The sequence below is a fragment of the Podarcis gaigeae genome (assembly GCF_964106915.1).
Source record: "Podarcis gaigeae genome assembly, chromosome: 16".
Classification (NCBI taxonomy): domain Eukaryota; kingdom Metazoa; phylum Chordata; class Lepidosauria; order Squamata; family Lacertidae; genus Podarcis; species Podarcis gaigeae.
The window spans coordinates 15,581,618-15,603,462 of record NC_139693.1 but is presented as its reverse complement, the minus strand read 5'-3'; the positions used below and the strand labels follow the sequence as shown (position 1 = coordinate 15,603,462).

At 48.1% G+C, this 21,845-nt stretch overlaps 1 protein-coding gene across 3 annotated transcripts; it reads right to left on the bottom strand.

Annotated features, from left to right (window-relative positions):
• Nucleotides 1-4,997: 4,997 nt before the first annotated feature.
• FRMD8 (FERM domain containing 8) lies at nucleotides 4,998-21,010 on the bottom strand. 3 transcript variants are annotated; one of them, XM_083716495.1, is made up of 11 exons: nucleotides 20,816-21,010; nucleotides 19,902-19,983; nucleotides 18,291-18,458; nucleotides 16,519-16,620; nucleotides 15,948-16,006; nucleotides 15,019-15,185; nucleotides 12,348-12,572; nucleotides 11,334-11,457; nucleotides 9,990-10,133; nucleotides 8,588-8,792; nucleotides 4,998-6,830 (listed from the first exon to the last, which is right to left on the bottom strand). In XM_083716495.1, the coding sequence occupies exons 2-11, from the start codon at nucleotides 19,981-19,983 to the stop codon at nucleotides 6,712-6,714; spliced, it is 1,395 nt and encodes a 464-aa protein (XP_083572621.1). In that variant the 5' UTR covers nucleotides 20,816-21,010; the 3' UTR covers nucleotides 4,998-6,711. The 3 variants fall into 3 exon arrangements, with proteins under 3 accessions (XP_083572621.1, XP_083572623.1, XP_083572622.1); XM_083716497.1 differs by having other exon boundaries at nucleotides 19,902-20,008; nucleotides 20,816-20,893; XM_083716496.1 differs by having other exon boundaries at nucleotides 20,799-20,860.
• Between the last annotated feature and the right edge of the window lie 835 nt (nucleotides 21,011-21,845).

The following is a 21,845-nucleotide window of genomic DNA, read 5'->3' as shown; positions in this document are numbered from 1 at the left end:
TTTATGGCTGTCACACAGCTGTCAAGAGCAATGATAGATGATGACGTGGTAAATGAGAAATAGTTTCTGCAATGCTAAGAGCTCCCATTGCAGATCAACAGTGGCTGAAACTCAAGTCTGACGGTAATTTGTAGAAGGGCCCAGTAAGATGTAGAAGGGAATATTTCGGTATTTTTTCCACACAAACGGTGTATATTGTACACCCTGAACCTTCGTAAAGGCAGAGCTATTACACAATTGGCACAATTCTCTCCCACGGCATTTGGGTGAAGTCAGACATAGCATGAAACAATTTGCTATTTTAATAGCTTGTAAGTAGCTCCTGGTCCAGGCATTTTATTATTATCAGAAACAGAGTTATTGCAAGACCTTTAAAGGTTGACCTTTCAGACACAAGTAGTACTTTTGCCAAGGGGAAAGGCTGTGGCTCAGTGGGAGAGCATTGGCTTTGCATGCAGAAGGCCTCAAGTTCAATCCCTGGCATCTGCAGGTAGGACTGAAAGAGAACCCTGTCTGAAATCCTGGAGAGCTGCTGCCAGTCAGTGTAGGTAATACTTAGCTAGATGAACCAATGGTCTGACTAACTTCCTGTGTTCGTATTGGTGAAAACCACAGCACTGCCCACTCACTCCCAATCCATGGCTTATGCAAAATGATTCTGCCAACTCTTCTTTTCTCACCTGCCTCCCGGGCCATTTCCTTCTCTATAGCTCAATGAATCTCAGACACCCAAATAGAACAAGAAGATTCTGAGACACACAGCGATGTCACAAGTGCATTTATGATTCATGAAGCAGGTCATGGGCTAAATATACCCCACACAGTTTATTTATGTCTTGAAAGCATTTATTAGCCAGCTGTCAGCAAAAGATTTCAAGGTGGTATACAAAGGTGTTAACAAAATAACTTGCAGCATAAAAATAGAATGTGAAAACCAACAAGCAAGAATATGGTGAATTAAAGAGTTGGGCTAGAAACATGTCTGGGCAGATAGGAAGGTGCTTCTTTGGGGTGGGGCAAAGCTGGGGTGCCACCCCAGGAAATGCCTATTCATTAAGCATACTTCTGCTAAAGAGGATATTTGGAGAAGGGACTCTACAGAACATCTAAAAAGACACAGGCAAGCTGATATTGGGAATAGGGCCCCCCTCAGGTATTTGGATCCCAAGCCTTTCAAAGTAAGCACCAGCATTTTAAGTTGTTTTCGGAAAGCTATCCAAGCCTACTGGAGTTGTTAAATATAACAGCAACCCATTTGAGACCAGAGCTCTGTTTTTTCTATTGGGAGATTCTCACTTGCTACTGCAACAACTGCCCTCGATTTATTGACAGTGATCTATGGGGTTACATCTTAGCAGTCTGAAAAATATATTTTATGTTTGATGACACAGTGCTATATGAAATCCCCACACTGCTTTAAGAAGTAGCTCCCATAACCATCTGGATTATAACTAACATTCAAATATACCTTGATCACCACTATGTTTGATTCACTTTAAAAAGTCCCTTAAAATCAGGAATGAAAAAAACCTATTCAGTCAATGTTACACTTTTAATCTTATTGTAGAAATAAATAAAGGTTGAGAAAAATGTTATTTTTAAAAGACAGAATATTTATATACAGTATGTCGCAGGAACCCCCCCCCCCAATCATTCAGTTTGTACAAACTTCACACACACTCACACTCACACACTCACACTCACAGGAAACTGCAAACTCCCCTCTGTCACCTGGAAAGTACTCATGGGGAGGGGGAAAGGGGGAACCAGCCAGGAGACAGGACACTCAGGTTACCACCAGAACTCCTCCCTCAGCCCCTCCTTTCTGTGATGTATGAATGATGTTTCTGGGGGTGGTCTTGATCTACAGGATGGGAATTTCAAAAGTCTTTATAAGACCTTGCACACCATTTTTTCTGTGTCCTTCCACTCTCCTGCAGGTGAGGGGAGCACCCTGTTGCAACAGTTCAATAAAGGCCAAGCCTACAGGCTGCTGTTTTGCTCCAAGTTATCCTGGTTGGTGGCGCTGTGGGTTAAAGCCTCAGCGCCTAGGACTTGCCGATCGAAAGGTCGGCGGTTCGAATCCCTGCGGCGGGGTGCGCTCCCGCTGCTCGGTCCCAGCGCCTGCCAACCTAGCAGTTCGAAAGCACATCCCGGTGCAAGTAGATAAATAGGGACCGCTTACTAGCGGGAAGGTAAACGGCGTTTCCGTGTGCGGCTCTGGCTCGCCAGAGCAGCGATGTCACGCTGGCCACGTGACCCGGAAGTGTCTCCGGACAGCGCTGGCCCCTGGCCTCTTAAGTGAGATGGGCGCACAACCCCAGAGTCTGTCAAGACTGGCCCGTACGGGCAGGGGTACCTTTACCTTTACCTTATCCTGGTTGGTGTCTTTGTTTTTGTCCAAGGGAGCCCTCGGATTTTTCCGTTAAAAAGTATAAATAACAAGATTAGATAACAAGGACCGTAGATTTTTGCTGTGGTAAAGATTTTCACTTGGAATGGTTAATGCCATAAAATATACTCTATGGTGCAGGTGCCACCATTTATTGGCTGATCAGGGCAGTGTATTAGGCTCCTCCCTTTCGTCCTCACAACAATCCTGTGAGGTAGGTTGAGGGGGGGGGCAGAGAGAGAAAGAGACTGGTCCAGCATCACCAAAAGAGCTGCAATTGTTGGGGTGTGAGTTTGAGCTCATAGCAACTCTGTGAGGTAGGCAAGGCTGAGAGTGTTTGGGCCAAAGTTCTCATAAGAATGTAAGCACATGAGAAAAGCCTGCTAGACCAGACCAATGGCCCACCTAGTCCAACATCCTCTTTTCACAGTGGCCAACCAGATGCCTCTTCTGGGGAAACCCGCAAGCAGAATTCCAGCGCAAGATCCCTCCCCCCTCCTGCAGTTTCCAGCGGCTGGTATTCAGAAGCATCACTGCCACCAACCGTGGAGGCAGAGCTCCAGGGCTGAGTGATTTGAGCCTGTTTCTCCCTCTAAAATTGCTGCATCACTCATTTCTCCAGAATGTGTCCTGTGCACACTGCGGCCTTTACTAGAATTCTTGCCAAACATAATGCAGTTGTCATTGGTCCGTCACATCTTTCCTGCTAACCAACACTTACACAGACACACCCCTGCCTCTGTGCAAGGTCAACATCTGAGCTCTGCATTGCAAACACAGCGGGGTGTGGCGAGGGGGCTGAGCAAAGGCCAGCCGGAGATTTTCCACCGCCTCTTCCCAAGCAGCAGACCAGCAGGGCAAACAACACCCAAAGCCAGTAATGAACTTATGCGCTTACTAGGAATTCTTTCAAAGGTGCCAAAGTGTATCTAATAATAACAAAAACAGATTTCTTAGACGGGTGAACTAATCAGAGCTCTTTCCCCCTAATTTGATACTCCCCCATCATTTTATACCTAGAATCATAGAGTTGAGACTCCAGGGGTCATATAATCCAACTCCCTGCAATGCAGGAATCTCAACTAACACATCCATGACAGGTGGCTATCCAACCTTTTTGCAATCAGTTGTATTTGGAAAAACCAATAAAATACGTTTAACGTACAGCGATACCTCAGGTTAAGTACTTAATTCATTCCGGAGGTCCGTTCTTAACCTCAAACTGTTCTTAACCTGAAACACCACTTTAGCTAATGAGGCCTCCCGCTGCCGTTGTGCCGCCGGAGCACAATCTCTGTTCTCATCCTGAAGCAAAGTTTCATAGAATTTCATAGAATCATAGAGTTGGAAGGGACCCTGAGGATCATCTAGTCCAACCCCCTGGAATGCAGGAATACGCCGCTGTCCCACACGGGGATCAAACCTGCAACCTTGGCATTATCCGCACCACGCTCCAACCAACTGAGCTATCCAGGATGTTCTTAACCCGAGGTACTATTTGTGGGTTAGTGGAGTCTGTAACCTGAAGCATATGTAACCTGAGGTACCACTGTAATAATAATTGTAGTTAATAATAATGCTGTTGCTGAGGATATTAGTGGTTAGGATGCCAGACTAGGAGCTGGGAGAGACTAAGGTTCAAATCCTCACTCAGCTATGAAGCTCACTTGGGCCAGTCTAACCTACATCACAGGGTTATGGTTGCGGGAATTAAATGAGGAGGGAGAGCAATGCGTGCCACCTTGAGTTCCTTGGGAGAGGAATGTGGGAGACAACTGTAAGTGTAAGAAACTGTGGTGGAGCAGAAGAGGGGAAAGTCTTCGTTCAAATCCCTTCACCCTCATCAGGGATGCCTGTGCTCAAATGCACACACACAAGACAGAGACTTGCGCCTCACCCCCTGTTCAGTTGCCCCCCACTTCCTCTGGCCTCAGCATTAGGAAAATGGTTACGAAAATGAAATACAAGGAGCTGCCTAGGTTTAAAGTAGGCCTGGCACTAAATGCTTAAATATAAACCTTTGCTCAAATGCCAGGCAGACGACGTGAGCCCCATGTAGGGTAAGAGAGGAGAAGGCAAGAAAAATGTGGGGACCCTGAGAATAGCATGGGCTGGAGAGTTATTTTAGAGGGCGTATAACTTCTAGGAAGAACATGGAGGATAGGAATGTGCAGCTGTTGGAAATGCGGAGCAGTGGCGGCCCCTGGCGGGGTTGGAACACGAGCAGTAAATTATACAAATGGCATTCCTGGCCAAGCGTTTGGGAGCATGCTGAGCACGCCCAGTAGGAGCAACTGAAGCCTCGCTTCTGCCCTCTCTTGGAGTAGTTTTCCTCCCCTCCCCACCTCACCATGTGGACAAGGGAGAAGCAGATTATTTAGGGGATGAGAGGCTTGCAGAATCATGCCAAGTTTGTTGTCACATGTGGATGCTTGAAACGCATAGAGAGAAAAAGGCCAGAGCATCTTTTATTGTGATATGTTTGATGCAAGCACTGCAACACTGCAGTTTTAGCAGGAACAGAGCATGCTCAGCCTATCCCCTGATACTTTGGACATGCTCAGAATAATAAAAAAGTGATGTTTTAAAACAATGCAGCGCATACTCAGATCCACCATCTTTATTGCAACAAACAAATGATCCTTTATACAAAGTTAGTGAGTTAACACACACTGAAAATAAAGATTAGTGTAAAACACGTTGCATAGTATTTCTTTGGAAGTTAAAAAAAGGCACTTTCCCCAAACTTTGTTTGAAAGATGTGGTTTCTGTTGCTAGGTCAATGCCCAGGTCTCTACGAGCAAGTTACAAAGAGCAGCGGTGGCCTTAGAGGCACAGCATGGAGAGAGATGCTGACAGAGGGGGGAGCAATCACAGGACAGGACAGGACACAGCTGCAAAAACATCCCTCATGGATGCTCTGCAGGCTTAGGGAGAAGGAAAATGGTGAGGATTCTGTGCAACACCAGCTCCCATCAGCACTGACCACTGGCTCAACATCTGCAGGGCCACAAGTTTCCCAGTCCCTGAACTGGCAAAGCTAGGGCTTTTCTAGATGTGATGACACCCACCCTCCGTCCACCACAAAAAACGTTCTTTGGGTTCAAAGTTGCTTGAAACAGTTTAACATAGTTTTTTTCTCCCAAGTGCAGAAGTGAATGTACAACCTCAAACGGGGTACGTATGTTTAAAGTTAATAGATGCACTAAACACCACTCATTTCTTGCCCAATTCTGGGAGGCTTCCAGAAGTATCGATGGGGTATGTGTACACACATCATGATCCAGCTGTGCCCTATCTGCAAACGCAACTGTGCCTTTCCAAACATCCAAATATAAAATGAAAAGATGGCACATTTCTCCCCTAGAGTTCACATCTCTCAGAGCACACCTTTGTTTTGAATATTCCCAGCCTGCTAAGGCAAAATGCTTAATAACATTCCCTGTTACAATTCTGGAGTGAAATTAAATTTTCTGCAAAAGGCAAAAAGAAATAAAATGTGTGGAGCCCTTCTGTTGCATAAATCCTTCCTTGCTGCAGTACCAACATGTGGCTATGTTCAGGCTACTTCAAGGGAATTGGAACCTAATTTTTTTTTGGGGGGGGGAGGGAGGGCATTTACGATGAATGCAGAAGTTGTTCAGAATATCCTTCAGAATGCCAACATTGGGGGCTGTAGCTGGGTGTGGGGAGGTGCAGCTAGGACAGAGCTCACCCACCAGAGCTGCATCTCAGGCAGGCAAACTGTTCTGCAAATAAACATGCTCTGACTTGCATCTGAAATGGTGTCTCCCAGCTCTGCTTCCTTCAAATGTTTTCCCCCTACAGCTCCCCAGTCGCCAGGCTCTCTGTAAGGAACAGGAGAAATCAAGTGGGGGCTTGAAGTAAATGAATGAAGCAAGTATCTGGTCTGCAAAAAGAGAGTTTCTGAAGATGCAACTGCTGGAATAAGAGGCAAATCAAGGCAAGCAAACATCTAATGCAAGATTAGAGCTCAGCTTTCTCTCTGACCATGGTCCCCAATGTTCTTCCCCTTGCCTTGCCCTGAACCTCATATGCTCAGCAGAACCAGATTTGGAGAGAAAGCAGAGCAGGAGGCTGGACTCAGCTATCGAAGAACAAACAACTGCTGGATCCCCTGCTGCACACTGAGAACAAACTCAGAAATGGGGAGAAAAGTTACTTGAGATGTATTGGTGTGTGGGTGGGATTTTGGAGGGGGGATGGTTTGGCTCCAATCCCAGAAGGTGGTTAGAATGCCGGCAGCTCAGCTGCCCCCCAAGTCGATTGGTCCCAATAATGCCACCCGCTGAAGGCAGTCAGCCCTGCTCAAGGTTCTCTGCCCCCCGGACAGCCGAGTAGGAGGTGGGGGCGTTGGACAACTGGCGGCCAAAGAATGAGGTAGTCCGGCGGGGTTTCACCCTCTTGATTTCTTTCCCTGGGGAGAGAAGCAGAAACTGTTCAACAACAGCAAGGCAGTGCAGGCCAGGTCCAGCAGTGCAGAGATACCCCTATCCCTTTAGTCTAGCATCACATTTTCCTCAAGCAGAGCAGTGAGGTGACAACCCTCTTCAGTGTTCCTTATTCCAAGGACTCAGCAATCCTAGGTAGACTGTCCCTATGCTTGGAGGCTCCGTTTCTCTGGTACGGCCAACAGTCATCAAATCAGGGGTTTACTCTGACAATTGAATAGATCAGGGGTGGGGAACTGGTACACCTAGCCCAGCACCCTGACCCTGGAAAGCCCAAGAAGCAGGACATGAGTCCAACAGGCCCCCCCTCTCCTGCTCTTTGCAATTCCAAGCCACTGGAACCTAGAGGCAGGGGGGGGGGCTTCTGGTCCGGGAGGCTGTCTACAACTCCATAAATTTGCCTCATCCCCGTTTAAAGCCATCCAAGTTGGTGGGCTGTCGCTACTTCTTGTGGGAGTGAGTTCCATAGTTTAACAATGCACTTTGGTTTTTATTTTATTTATTTCCATGCCATATTGCGTTACAAACTATGAACTTTGTGTAGAAGTGCTGGGTCCCTGGGTAGAGGCAAAGTCTCCTACCCCTCCCTTACTTTTCACAGTACTCTAATAGAATGAGAAAGAAGAAGAAAAACCCTCTCTAGTCACCTCTTCCATATCATGCATGGTTTTAAACACCTCTTATCATGTTCCCACCTGACTTTTTTCTAAGCTAAAGAGCCCCAAGCGCTGTCCACCTGAGCCCCTGTGGTGTAGTGCCTAGTCTGTCAAACTAGGATCTGGGAGTCCAGAGCTCAAATCTCCACTTGGCCATAAAGCTTAAAGGGTGTCCCTGCCTCTCTCAGTTTAGCCTACCTTACTGGGTTGTGGTGGGGATTAGAGGAGAAGGGGAGAAGCCTGTGCCACCTTGAGCTTCTTGCAGACTAAGGTGGGATATAAATGCAACAAAAGAAAATTGCAACGGCAGCTGCTCCAGCTGTTCAATCAATTTTGTTGCCCCTTTCCCCCTCAGTTCTTTGTGACAAGGCAACCAGAACTCCACACAGAGCTCCAAAAGGGTGACAACAGAGGCTTGTGTGTAAGCATTGTTATATTTGCCAGTTTCGTTTTTCCGATCCTTTTCATAACGCTGTTGTCGGTTTCCAACTCCCAGCACCCCCAAGTCAGTGGGGCAATCGGTGAGGGATGCTGGAAGCTGTGGCTCTGCAACATCTGCCCCCTGAGATATATTTGTCAGACGCCTGGGTAGGGGGCTTTTTGGGGGAGTCAAAAGATGGCATCAAAATAACGTAGTACAGTTGCACCTTGGAAGTCGAATGGAATCCATTCCAGAAGTCTATTCGACTTCCAAAACCAAACTATGGCTTCTGATTGGCTGCAGGAAGCTCCTGCAGCCAATCAGAAGTCGCGGAAGCCCCGTCGAAAAGAACGTTCGCAAACAGGAACAATCACTTCCAGGTTTGTGGTGTTCGAGAGCCAAATTGTCTGAGTTCCAGGGTGTTCGACAACCAAGGTATGTCTGTACCTGGAAGGCCACAGTCGCTCTCTGCAGCTGTTTCCCACAGTGGTCAACTGCAATCTACCTCTGGGAAGCCAAAAGACCTCACAAAAAATAACTTAACACCCCTCCACCCCTAGCATAGGCTGCATTGCCTCCCACCCTATCAACCACACAAACCTCCGCAACTGGCACCCACCCCAGCTCCCCGCTTTTGCCAACTTACCATCCTCAACATAGTCTATGGTCGAAAGATGCTGGATGCGGCTGCAGAGGACGCTGTTCTGCCGCTGGAGCTTGGGGTGCCGCCTGTCAGTTGGGGGGCTCTGGGACGCAGAGGAGGAGGATGCGGCGCTGGGGTCCAGAGTTCCCCCCTCGGCAGCCGTGTTCAGCTCAATGCAATACTCTATCAGGCCGCTCATAAGTTCAGCCTGGAGGGAAGGAAGGAGCATCTAACTGCAGCGGTTAAGAGTGCTGGGCTAGGGCCTGGAAGACCTGAGTTCAAATTCCCACTTGGTCATTATTGTTAGCATTGAATTATATAGTGCCATCAACGTGCATGGTTCTGCGCACAATTAAAACAAGAAGTCCTACCTGCAAAGCTCACATGAAGCTCACTGGATGACTTTGGGCCAGTCACTATTTGAAGTTTGTAATATTACATACCTGTATTTTTCGCTCTATAACACACACCCGACCATAACACGCACATAGTTTTTAGAGGAGGAAAATCCGTAGGCATGCCACCCATAGGCATTCCCTCCATAACACGCACAGACATTTCCCCTTACTTTCTAGGAGGAAAAAAGTGAGTGTTATGGTGCAAAAAATACGGTAATTATTTCTATTTCCTCTTGGCTTGATCTTCCTCGCAGGGTTGCTGTGAGGAGGATAAGCTGGGGGCTATGCCACCTTGAACTCCTTGGAGGAAAGGCAGAATAAAAAGTAAAAAAGCATGACTAAGCCGCTTCTGGCGAACCAGAGCAGCGCATGGAAATGCCGGTTACCCTCCCACTGGAGTGGTACCTATTTATCTACTTGCACTTTGACGTGCTTTCGAACTGCTAGGTTGGCAGAAGCAGGGACTGAACAACGGGAGCTCACAGGGATTCGAACCGCCGACCTTCTGATCGGCAAGTCCTAGGCTCTGTGGTTTAACCCACAGCGCCACCCAATACATTTAAAAACACAGCTGCTTTCCTTATGACAGTCTTGGGGCACCTTATATTCTTACAAGCTGGGCCTCAAGACGAGGCATCTCTTAGCCCGGAAGAGATGGGCTGAGTTCTCCATGCAAAGTGAGAATTGTTTCTGTGTCCAGACATTTTGTGGAAGATCATTGCCGAACAGCCAGCATGTCATTTATTTTGTTTCGTTGTGTTAAATGCTAAGAAGATTTTTAAAAAGTGCTGCTCTTCCAAATAAGGGTTTGGTGCTTGCCAGTTATTTATGCATGCATGAGCACAGCAATGCTTCTGAATACTAGCTGCTGGGAAGCACAGGAGGGGAGAGGGCTCTTGTGTTCGAATCACGCTTGCAGGTTTCCCAGAAGAGGCATCTGATTGGCCACTGTGAGAAGATGATGTGAGCCACTGGCCTGGACCTGCAGGCCCTTCATAGGTTCTTACCTGCTTGGAGTAGACCTTCAGGAGTTTGTTGACGGGCGTGCCCTCGTTCTCCCCATCAAACTCCAGCCAAAGGATGTGCTCTTCCTCGTTGGGGAAAGTGTGGTCCCAGGACAGCTCCTGGAAGGCCAGGCCAAGCAAGATGTGCTGCCGGGAAACAGGGGGTGGGTGTACAGAAAAGACTGTTAGTGTGCAAGGGGTGCAAGAATGTGTGTGTGTGTCTCTCGGTGGAACACCCTCCCTTCAGATGTCAAGTAGATAAAGAATTACACAACTTTTAGAAGACATCAGCAGCCCTGTATTGGGAGGTTTTTTAATGCTTGATGTTTTCATTATCTTTTTAGACATGCTATAAGGCACCCAGAGTGCTTGGGGAAACCCAGCCAGATAGGTGGGGTATAAATAATAAAAATAGTATTAATTAGTATTATTATTGGCTCATAAGCACGTGCTGCCCCAAGACTGGGCACCTGGAATCTTTCAGAACTGGAAAAAGACTCCCCAACATACCGCTTATTGAAAAGGTATTTCTTTAAACTGAAAGTATCTAAAGTATTTTATTTTCTTATACAAATATTGAGGCACCTCACATCTGCTCAGTGATACCAGCACATGCAAACTTCCGGCTCCTTTAAGATTTTGCAGAATCTTGGCAATGGAATTCAGAGGATGGAGAATACTTAAAAAACCCCAAAACAACCCCAAGTCTTCTGTTTTTTGTAAAGGAACTTTTGTATGAGTTAATACTATATGATTCCTTTGGGAAGAAGTGCTGGACCTTTGTGCTTTTGACCTTCCAGGCTGTGATGCTTCATGGTTTAGATCTCCAAATTTTTGCTTTATTTCTTTTCATTTGCCCTCCCCCTTTTTTTGGTTAATAAATAAATAAGAAAAGAAAGGGAAGGGCCCCAAGACACCACTTCTTCCTCTGCCGACAAGTCCCTCACCCCTTCTCCATATTGCAAATTCTGCAAAACAGCCCAGGCAGGAAGGTACTCTGGGGCCTGGAGAGCTGCAGAGGGCTTAGCGCACAAAGTCAGCCCAGGTCCTGAGAGAAAGAGCGCAGGCTCCAGTGAGAGGAGGGCTGGCTCACCCCTAGAATCACAGAATTGTAAAGTTCACAGAATCATAGAGCTGGAAGAGACCCCCTCAAGGGTCATCTAGCCCAGTGTTTCCCAACCTTGGGCTTCCAGCTGTTTTTGGACTACAACTCCCATCATCCCTAGCTAGCAAGACCAGTGGTCAGGGATGATGGGAATTGTAGTCTCAAAAAACAGCTGGAGGCCCAAGGTTGGGAAACACTGGGCTAGCCTAACCTACTGCAGTGCAGGAATCTTTTGAGTTTACCTTCTCCTTGCTGTCGATGATGGAGACACCCTCCAGGCTGATGGCAACCACCACGGCCTTGCGCCCTCCCCGATGCAGCAGGCCCTGGGCAGGCTTGTCAATTTCCCCATAGAAAAAGGCACACCTGGAAGGGAGGGGAAGAAACACAAGGAGAGAATTGCAAGTGGGGAATCTCAAGCGCAGACAGGAGGGCGTATGTGATAAGGTCCTGCTTGCTCAAGAACTTCCCACTGGGACATCTGGGTTACCCACTATGGGAACGGGATGCTAGACTAGATGGGCCTCCTTTGACCTGATCCAGCAGCCAGGCTCTTCTTACGCCCTCGTGGAACCTCCAGGTCCAAAGGCAGTCTATCTGGATTCACTGGTTCTTAGGGGTACAGCGATACCTCGGGATAAGAACTTAATTCGTTCTGGAGGTCTGTTCTTAACCTGAGGTACCACCTGGGGCCTTCCGCTGCCACCGCGCCGCGGCTACGCGATTTCTGTTCTCAACCTGAAGCAAAGTTCTTAACCCGAGTACTATTTAGTACTAATAGTACTATTTCTGGGTTAGCGGAGTCTGTAACCTGAAGCGTCTGTAACCCGAGGTACCACTGTATTTGGATGCTGATTAGCAAGAAGAAGAAGAAGAAGAGTTTGGATTTGATATCCTGCCTTTCACTCCCTTTAAGGAGTCTCAAAGCGGCTAACATTCTCCTTTCCCTTCCTCCCCCACAACAAACACTCTGTGAGGTGAGTGGGGCTGAGAGACTTCAGAGAAGTGTGACTGGCCCAAGGTCACCCAGCAGCTGCATGTGGAGGAGCAGGGAAGCGAACCCGGTTCACCAGATTACGAGTCCACCGCTCTTAACCACTACACCACACTGGCTCGCAGACAGCCCATGAACATGGCAGCCAGCAAAGCCAGGGCACCCTGACAGAAACCACCCTGTGGTTTGCCATGCTGGCATCCAGGTTGCCCATTCTGCATCCCCACTCCCGTTCCCACAACCACCAAGCCACCAGACTCACCCGTAATGAGGCAGTTCGTGGCACTTCTGCAGGTAGGAGTGGTAAAGCTTGCGCAGGGCAACCCGGTCGTCGCAGGCCTCCTCCTCTTCAGGCAACTCCCGGAAAGCTCGCAGCAGGCCCTGTTCATCCACAGGCGAGTGGCCACTGCCTCGCTTCCACAGGGCCGAGAGGAGTCTGTGGCCTCTTCGGCAAAGGTGGGAAGGCAGGAAAGAGTCCAGCCTCTCTCTGAGGGGGGAGGAAAAAGCTCATTCAGCACAGGGTAAGGTACAGCTCCCTCTGCCCCCCACAGCTCTGTGGGGTGCAGGTTACAGCCCTACAGGGTTTTCCTCATGAGGGGCCACTCTAAACCAGCGGTTCTATAAACTCATTCCCAGTGCCCCCCACCCCATATAATTAATTAATTAATTAATTTAATTAATTAATTAATTCTGACTGGCTCGCCCAAGCCACTCTAGGCTGATTCCAACACATATAAAAACACCAAGCATTAAAACCCTTTTTTTTATACAGGGCTGCTTATAAAAGCATTGTTCACAATAGCAGTTTGCATGACCCACGAAGGAAGTTGTAGTCCACGGAGAATGGAGGGCACTTCACCAGCTAACCCTGTTCTAGGCTGCCAGGTCAACAAGGATGGTCCACATAGCTTCGCTATGAAATTACAAGCGAGCAGCTACTTCAAAAGGTGCTGGAGAAAGTCACATTTTCTTCAGACACACATGCTAAGATTTTTGGTCATGTTAGGCGACAGACAAAAAGAGGTTCCTGCCTCCCAAAGGATTTGTGTTTGAATCAGCCAACGGGGGACGCAATTCATTAGGCAATGAAAATGTCCCTTAAATGATGGGCCGGAGGCAAAAATTCTTGAGACACGTTTCTTTTGAATTAACAGCCTGTTCTGATCAAGAAATCACCGGCTTCTTAATTAGATTTTTACCCTTTTGGGACCTACAGAACAGAGTGAAAAAAACTGGAAAGGATCAGAGCAAGTCAGCAGAGGGGACTTCTAAGCAGACAACAGATCTTTTTAGACAAGTATAATTAGGGATTTTAATTAAAAATGGATTAAATTTTTAATTATGATTATTTTGTTTTCAATTGCACCTTGCATAATGAAGATTATATAGTGGAATAGTTTCACCTGGAAGTTGTCAAGGCCACTAGGGCTAGCTCACTAAAGTTGACGACCGACCTCTTCTTCTCAGAAAAGTGTGACTGCATACACAACATACATTTAAGCCACATGACTCCTCCCAAAGAATCCTGGGAATTGTAGTTTGTCAAGCATGCTGAGAACTGAAGCTCTGAGGGGGGCAAACTACAGTTCCCATTCTTCTCCTCTTTTGGGGGGGAGGGGGGAATGAGCATAAATGTGCTTTCAACATATGGTGTGCCTGCAGTCTTTTGCGTGCTATTGGATCCTTAACTGGCCCCCTTTCACCTACTCCCAGCCCCCCAGCTTGATCTCCCTCCACTTGGGGACAGGGCGTGAGCTGTCTTCTTCAACTTGCATTTGGTTCTATCTAACTCTAGGATTCCATTCTGTGGTTGGAAAGTCTCCCCACACCTTTCCTCTTCCCTCCACACCAGCTCACTGGTGATTGCCACCTTCTCCCAAACCCAAAACTGACTGTGAAGGCAGTTTGAAACTGCACCAAAATCCCTATTTTTCCTTAGCTAAAATCCATTAACTTGAGCTCTGAGTCAATGTATAAACAGAAACCCGGCCGTGCTCAGTGCCTTCTCCTTTATCAGCTTGTGATGGCAGGGATGACCCTGACTGCACCAGTAGAACAGAAAAGACACATTTGTACCTTATCTTATGTGCTGACCACAAAAGATGCACAGACCTAAGTCCGGAACAAGGCCAAAGCGTGTTCTCGGAGATGACAACCTGTTCCTCCCCGATAAGAGTAGGAAGAGGAAGATCCTTTTATGGTCAGAAGTACAGGAAGGAATTCCCTCTTATGCTTAAGAATACCAGAGCAAGAACATATGTGATGTCAACCTGTGTACATAGGCTGACGTGGTTGGATTTATATGGGAAGGAGGGAGAGGAGGCCTGGAGGAAATATATACTGCATGAAACTTGTCATTTCTTTGGACTTGTTGTGGACTTGATCACACAAGTGCCTTCTGCTATCTGGAGAGCAGAATGAACTCTTTCTTTGAGTCCACCTCGGTGTCATTTGACTTCCTTCCTCCTGTTCAGGAGCAACACAGACCCAATCAGTGAACTCCAATAAGGCTACACTCCCTTTTCTCGCCAAACCATTTTTTTTGATTCTCCAAATTCTATCAGATCAGCCACAAATTAAGACAAATTTAATACTTTCCCCCCAAAATTGTTTTCCAATTCTTGATGTGCCCAAAGTTTCCTCTAGTTGCTGCTGTTTTTTCTAGTTGTTCACATTCCATTCCTTACAAGTAACCTTCTATTACAATAGTTTTTTGTTGTTGTTTTAAAACTTATTATCCTTAACCATCAGCTATCCACTTGCCAATTCATGCACATACAACATTTTAGCATTTGCAAATATTACCACCTCCTTTTATATCTGGGCCATTTTTGATGCCTCAAGAGCTTTCAGAGCCCCTCTTATTTGCCTTCCCCAGCCGCACCTTGCACAGGCACCCCACAGATCTCAGCCCCACAGCTGTGTCCACTTACTTCAAGAAACTAGCTGTGTGCTGCTCCGGATCGTAGCGCCCCAAGTTCACCCGGCAAACCAAGGCTCCCAGCACCTCACAGTCGGCCAGGTCACAAGGGTACCGCCCTTCCAGGATGTTGTACTTGGCTTCTTCGTACAAGAGCCGCAGGACATCTTCATCCTGGATCTTGGGACGAGGAGATGAGAAATGAGGATGGGCACACAGACAGCAAGCAGATTCAAAAAGCCAAACAGGGGAAGGGGCAGAGAATGTAAGAAGAGGCTGCTGGATGAGGCCCATCTGGTCCAACATCCTGTTCTCACAGTGGCCAAGCAAATGTCTCAAAGGGGAAATCCTCAAGGAGGACTCGAGAACACTGAGCAACACTCTCCCCTCCTGGGGTTTCTAGCAACTGGTATTCAGTGTTGAGGATTCCATTCCACCTTTTTGCTGCAGACATGGGATTGTCGCGTGTCTGTTTACATTCCAGCACAGACTGCTGACGTAAGCGGAACTTCCGCTCTGTGTAGCTGTTGTTTGTTCTCTCTCTCCGAGAAGATGGCAAGGAAAGACAACATGTTTCTTTGTCCTGATTTATGTTTAATAAATGCATAGCTTAGTATGCATCTACAGCCTCAAGCCTCTTCTGTTGCGCAGTATACACTGCTGAGCAAAGTGTGCTCAAGTCTGCAAGCTGATGTATGTCGGAGCAGAGTTCGATGAATCTTCGCAGTGGCAAGGCTGAGAGGGAGACGTTCCAGCTGGGGCCGAACCAGCTGGCCTTTCAACCCCTAGATGCTAACATTCAGAAGCATTGCTGCTTCCAATTGTAGAGGCCATAACAGAGTCAACAGACCTCTCCTTCGTGAATCTGTCGTACTGTGCAATGGCACTACCTAGAGAGTAAAGAAAACTATGCAATTAGAGAATACCATTGGGAGAACTCACCTGGGCCTCCTTCCTCTTTGGGAAAAAGATGTTCCTTCGGAATTGCAGTGATGGCTCATCTGATGAGGAGAAAGAGAACCTAAGAACTGTCCTGCTGGATGAGGCCAGTGGCAACAGCAGCAACTCTCCCCCTCCCATGGTTTCTAGCAACCTGGGATTCAAAAGCACTGCTGCCTCCAGCCGTAGAAGGCAGAGCATACTCCTGCCCTCCACGAATTTGTCTAATAAAAAGAAGCAGGGGACCAGTTGTAGCTCAAGAACTTGGCTATATGGGGCATGTCAAAAGCAAAACAGCCTCTCCTGGCGGCACCGATGCAACCAGCAGCCCCAGAAAGCTGTGAGTCGTGAGAACCCTGCAGGCAGCCTCAGAAGGGACCCCATCCCACATCCCCAACAGCTTCATAACTACTGTGCAGATTGGTGCCGGCTTGCGCACTAGGCATCCCTCCCCCTCTAGAAAGGGAGGCTGCAACCAGCAGGCCCCCCAACTCTCTGCCCGGTTGCAGCAGAAGGGTAAGAGGAGGCCAGTAGCTTGGGGGGCCGGAGGAGGGAACTTTGCTCACATCCACACCTTCGAAGATCTCATCCTTGGAGCAGCTGGTGAAGCGGAAGAGGAGGTCCTGCCACTGGCGGCAGACCTTGTAGGGCTGGTGTTTGGGCTTCAGCTGCAGTTCTGCCGAAAGAGAGAGAGAGAGAGAGAGAGAGAGATGGCAGAGAGTGAAGGCTCTCAGCAGGCTCCTGACTTCTCCAGCCAAATGGAAGGCTAAAGGCTAAAGCATTAATTTCCAAAGCCCTGAACAAGTTTGGTTCAGGGTGCCTCAGCGACTGCTTGGAGCCATCAATCTCAGCTCACTGAGATCATTTGCAAGCACAGCACTGGATCGCTCCCAGAGCTGGCAAAGCTCACTCGATAACAAGAGGAAACACAGTGTCATCAGCCCATTCCACATTCCATTACCCACATTTGGATAAAGTGTTTCATGCGCTTCCTATTTTGTCTCAGTGTGTTGGGCCTAATTCTAAGGAACTTCCTGCCACTAGAAATCAACCAGGCACCATCCCTGCTAAGTTTAAGACGCCTGGCTAAGAACATTCCAGCAAGCCTTTTGCACCGTACATGCTGCTCAGTTGTTTTCATCTCTTAATTTGAGTTCTAAATTTTGTATATTATGTGTTTTTATTTTGTAAACTATTTTGAGGCACCAATGCTGTGACTCCTACACTGCAGGGAACTGCAGAAACTCAGCTATATAATCTAATCACAAAATGGTTACACCAATGGAATGTTTAGACACCATTTCCACCTTGGTGGAGCTTATGATGATGATGGACGATTTTCTTTTCATTTCTATACATTTCTTTATATTTTAAAGAATGAATCTCAAAGCAGTTGCAACACGCTAAAACATCAAATAAAACAATCCAAAATAGAACAAATGCAAGCTCCAAGGAAAATATTTTAGATCCTTCTCTAAGTGACATTTGCTTTCCCAGTCGCCAGCCTGGCATCTACAGAGATCCATTTGCTCGCAATTGGACCCGCACCTGTTGCAAGAATGCGCCTGGCGCCTGGCTAATTTCTAACACTGGGGGTTGGACTAGATGACCCTTTGGGGTCCCTTCCAACTCTGCAATTCTATGATTCTAGGAACAGGAGGGCTATATTTTTTTAGAAAAATAATCAAACATGAGAAGAGCCCTTCTGCAGTCCAGCATCCTGTTATCACAGTGGACAACCAGATGCCCCAATAGGGAGCCCCAAAGCAGGACCTGGAATTTGATTTGTATGGTGCTCATTACGCTAGCAACACATTTTACACAGCAATGCATCTGAAACAAGGGAAAGGGTGTGTGGGTTTTTGGAGAGAAGTTCCAAAGAAAAATATGCATCAATGGTTGCCACATCACTGAAGTTAGGTCAGCAAGTTCATCACTTAAGTCCAGATGTGGGCTTAGGCGGAGAGAATGGTAGATTGCTCAAAGCAACTTCGGGGGCTCCTGCCACAAGCAACTTTCAAACCTGGGACTTGCTTGACTCACACCTTAGTGATCCACTCAGGTTGCTGCATGAGCTCTCAAAAGCAGATTTGCAGCTTACATCCCACAATCAGTTTGTGAAGTGCCAGAAATCAGCAGATCACTCATGGGAAAGGCACTCTGCACATGCTCAGGTGCACCTTCTTCTGGGGTTAAGGAACATGAGAAGGTGGGTGCGAGAGGAAGGCACTTTGCACATGCTCAGGAACCCCTCACCTCTAGCTGGCATAACAACAGATTCTCCAGCGGTGCTAGGAGCAGCGACGAAGTTAAGGGATCATTTAGAAAGGAGCCTCAGAGCCTTACCAAGAAACGGGGAGACCAGCCACAGAGAAAATAGCTCCAGGGCCCCCTCAGGCAACCTCAGGCTTTCCAAGACAATCCGATGGAGCTCGTGGGCCGTGACTGACGGCAGGTTGTCCACTGTTAGCCGGACCACCGTGTCATCGATCAGGTACACCAGGACGTCCAGGTCTGGGACAAGAGAAGGAGGAGGATTGGGACACCAGCACATTTCTTGCAACTGAGCAGAGGTCACAGGAGATCCAGATTCCTGCTAAACTCCCACCCCGTTTTGCGTGCAAATGACGCAGGAGCCCCCAAAACCAACAATCTCCTTCACTTTTCAGATGAAGGAACCAGACGCAGTCAGGTCTCGAAGCATTCTGTGCTGGCATCTAAACCAGACTGCTTTACCACACTTGGCCGCTTTGATTTGTCACATAATACCTGCTCTGTATTTGTTAACAGATATTTTAGTGTGGCAGCACCTGAACTTTGGAACTCCCTGCCGAATGACATCATTGTATTCTTTTCAGCACCTGCTGAGAACATTTTAAGTAAATGAGGAGAGCCTGATGGATCAGGCCAAAGGGGGCCCATCTAGTACAGCATCCGCTTCTTACAGCGGCGAACCAGGTGCCCCAATGGGAAACCGGCAAGCAGGACTTGAGTGCAAGAGCCCCCCTCCCCAGCAACTGCTTTTCAGAAGCATTACTGTCTCCATTTTAATTTTTTTTTAGGCAAACCTACCCAGGTATGTAGTAGCTTGACATGTAATGTTTTTAGCTTATTGCCAATTTTAATTATTGAGTGTTTCAAATAGCTGTCTTTTAAAATGTCAGGTAATGCCAAATAATAATAATAAAAAAACAATATTGGCAAGTACTTGCCAATCATTTTTAATGATTTCTGTGCAATTTACACTCATTTTAACTACCAAGCAAAACTAAATTATATTACTTTAACCAAAATATCTTTTGAATTCCCAAGTCAAAGTGTTGGTGCTGACCTTTAAAGCCCTAAACGGCATCGGTCCAGTATACCTGAAGGAGCGTCTCCACCCCCATCATTCTGCCCAGACACTGAGGTCCAGCGCCGAGGGCCTTCTGGTGGTTCCCTCGCTGCGAGAAGCCAAGTTACAGGGAACCATGCAGAGGGCCTTCTTGGTAGTGGCACCTGTCCTGTGGAACGCCCTCCCACCAGATGTCAAAGAGAGAAACAACTACCAGACTTTTAGAAGACATCTGAAGGCAGCCCTGTTTAGGGAAGCTTTTCATGTTTAATAGGTTATTGTATTTTAATCTGTTGGAAGCCGCCCAGAGTGGCTGGGGAGACCCAGCCAGATGGGCGGGGTATAAATAATAAATTATTATTATTATAAGTCATGTTACAACTTTTTAGGTCCCCTCATTTTTGGAATTTGAAAGCTGAAGAATTTGACCTGCTCTACTCCCTACCACCCACGGAATGTGGCCTGTTAGGCAAAAGGCAGGACCTTGAAGATCTTGAGGGCTTATTCCATAACCACAAACCCCAACCCTGCTCAGGCCTGTTCCCTTCCAGTACCAGTATGAGGGTCGAGAACCCCCCTGAGGTGCCCCGCCCTTTCTTCTGCCTCTCCCCCTTCTCACTCACTTCGGGGTCCTGCGGAAGAGATGCTGCTCCTCTGGGAGTGGTCCTCCGTGCTTTGGGGTATGCCGAGCCGGTCCCCCTCCATCTGCAGAGACAAAGCAGGTGCACATCTGAAATGTGAGGAATTGGGTGCGGGTTCAAATCCCAGCTGCAGGATATACTTGAAGAGAGGAAGTTGACTCGTAGTGGGTTGAAGGTGCCTTAGACCGTGTGTGGTAAACCGCCCAGCAAGTTCGCAGTTGCTATGCTACACTGACTGGCTTCCAGGGTTTCAGGCTGGGGACATTTCCAGCTCCACCCACTCACCTGTGCCTTATACTGGTCCATTTAGCTCAATGCTGTTTGCACTGACAGGCAGCAGTGGTTCTTCAGCATTTCAGGCTGGAATTAGCGCAGTTAAAAAGACACCGCCCCTCCCCGACTTTGGATGCAGCGCAGGTTTTGATGTCCTGCGGCCTCTCAGGATGGTCCTGCTACCTGTGCAGGGGGGGGGGATCAGAAGGGTGCATGCCCCGCCCCCGTTTTTTCTAGTGCTACTGCTAAACACTTTCCCTCCTCCCCGTCCCCAGCCGCAATCGGAAGGAAGGGCTTTGCACCCACCTCCGCTCCCTTTCCCATTGTTTCCCCATCCCGACCAACTTTCTTCCGTCTCCAGCAAGTGAGATTGCACTCCTCTCGGGGCAGAGCCCTAGGAAATTCCTCGCCCTGCTCCGCTGGACCCAGAGGGCGGAGGGGCGTGGCTAGGCGCTGCGCTACCCAGGTGAGCCGGGGAGGGGGTGCTGGAGCCTTGCCCTGGTGGGTGGGGGTCAAGTGAGATGGGGAGGGGGCGCACTCAGAGCAGAGGGGGGAGAGAAAGTCCCTAGGAGGCGGCAGCCGGGGCGGGGGAAGCGCGCTGCCTACCTGGCCGCCAGTCTCACCTGTGTCCTCCTTTTCCTTCCTGCTTTCGTTGCAAGGAGGAAAGTTCTGCAGTTCTAACAGGGGACCCACCCCCGTTGCGTCTGGCGTCACTCCTTCCGAGCTCGCCTATTGGCTGCTCCTGCCAGCCCAGGAATTTCACCGGGCGGGGAGGAGGAGAGGGAAACTGCGCACGCGCAAGCGCGCGCGGCGGGGTTTCCCCACCCCTAATTGTGGGGACGTCACGGCCGGAGGCTGACTCGGGTGATTTGTGACGCGCTTGTAATCGGGGGATTACGGTAGGTAACTGGGGAACGGGCAGCCGCTTGAGCGCCGCGTGGAGAGAAGAGCTTTCCAAGACGGGGCTCCAGCTGCAGCAGCATTTGCCCTCTCTTTAAGAGTCTCTGCCCATCGAGCTCAAAGGATTTTTCCGTTCCTTGGCCTCCACACCCCCCGCCTGTTTATCATTGAACGTGTGAAACGAGGAACACTTCCGATTTTGCGCGCGTGTGTATCCCGTTTCAGATATTCCATAAGGCTCTCCCTTAGAATGGAGCTCGTGGGCAAGCAGGATTCGAACACAATCCCCTCCTGTGATTTCCAGCAGAGCATAGCCTCTCCGTGAATTTGACCAGTCCTCTTTTAAAGCGATCTAAGTTGGTGGCCATAACTTCCTCATGCGGGGAGCAAGTTCAACACTTCAACTATGTGCCTCATAAATAAGTCATTTCTTTTATCTATCCTGATCCTTCCAACATTCAACTTCGTTGGATTCTCACGAATTCTAGTGTTATGAGAGACGAGGCAAAACTCTGTACAGTATCCACTATCCACAGCCTATGCATGATATTATAAACTTCTATCTCTTTACTCGCCTTGCCTCTGAACTAAAAATTCCCAAACGCGGCAACCTTTCTTCACAGGGGGTTATTCCATCCCCTTGATCACGTTGGTTTCCCTTTCCTGGACCTTTTCCAACTCTACAATATCCTTTTGGAGGTGAGGTGACCAGGACTGGACACAGGATTCAAAATTTGGGTCACACCAGAGATT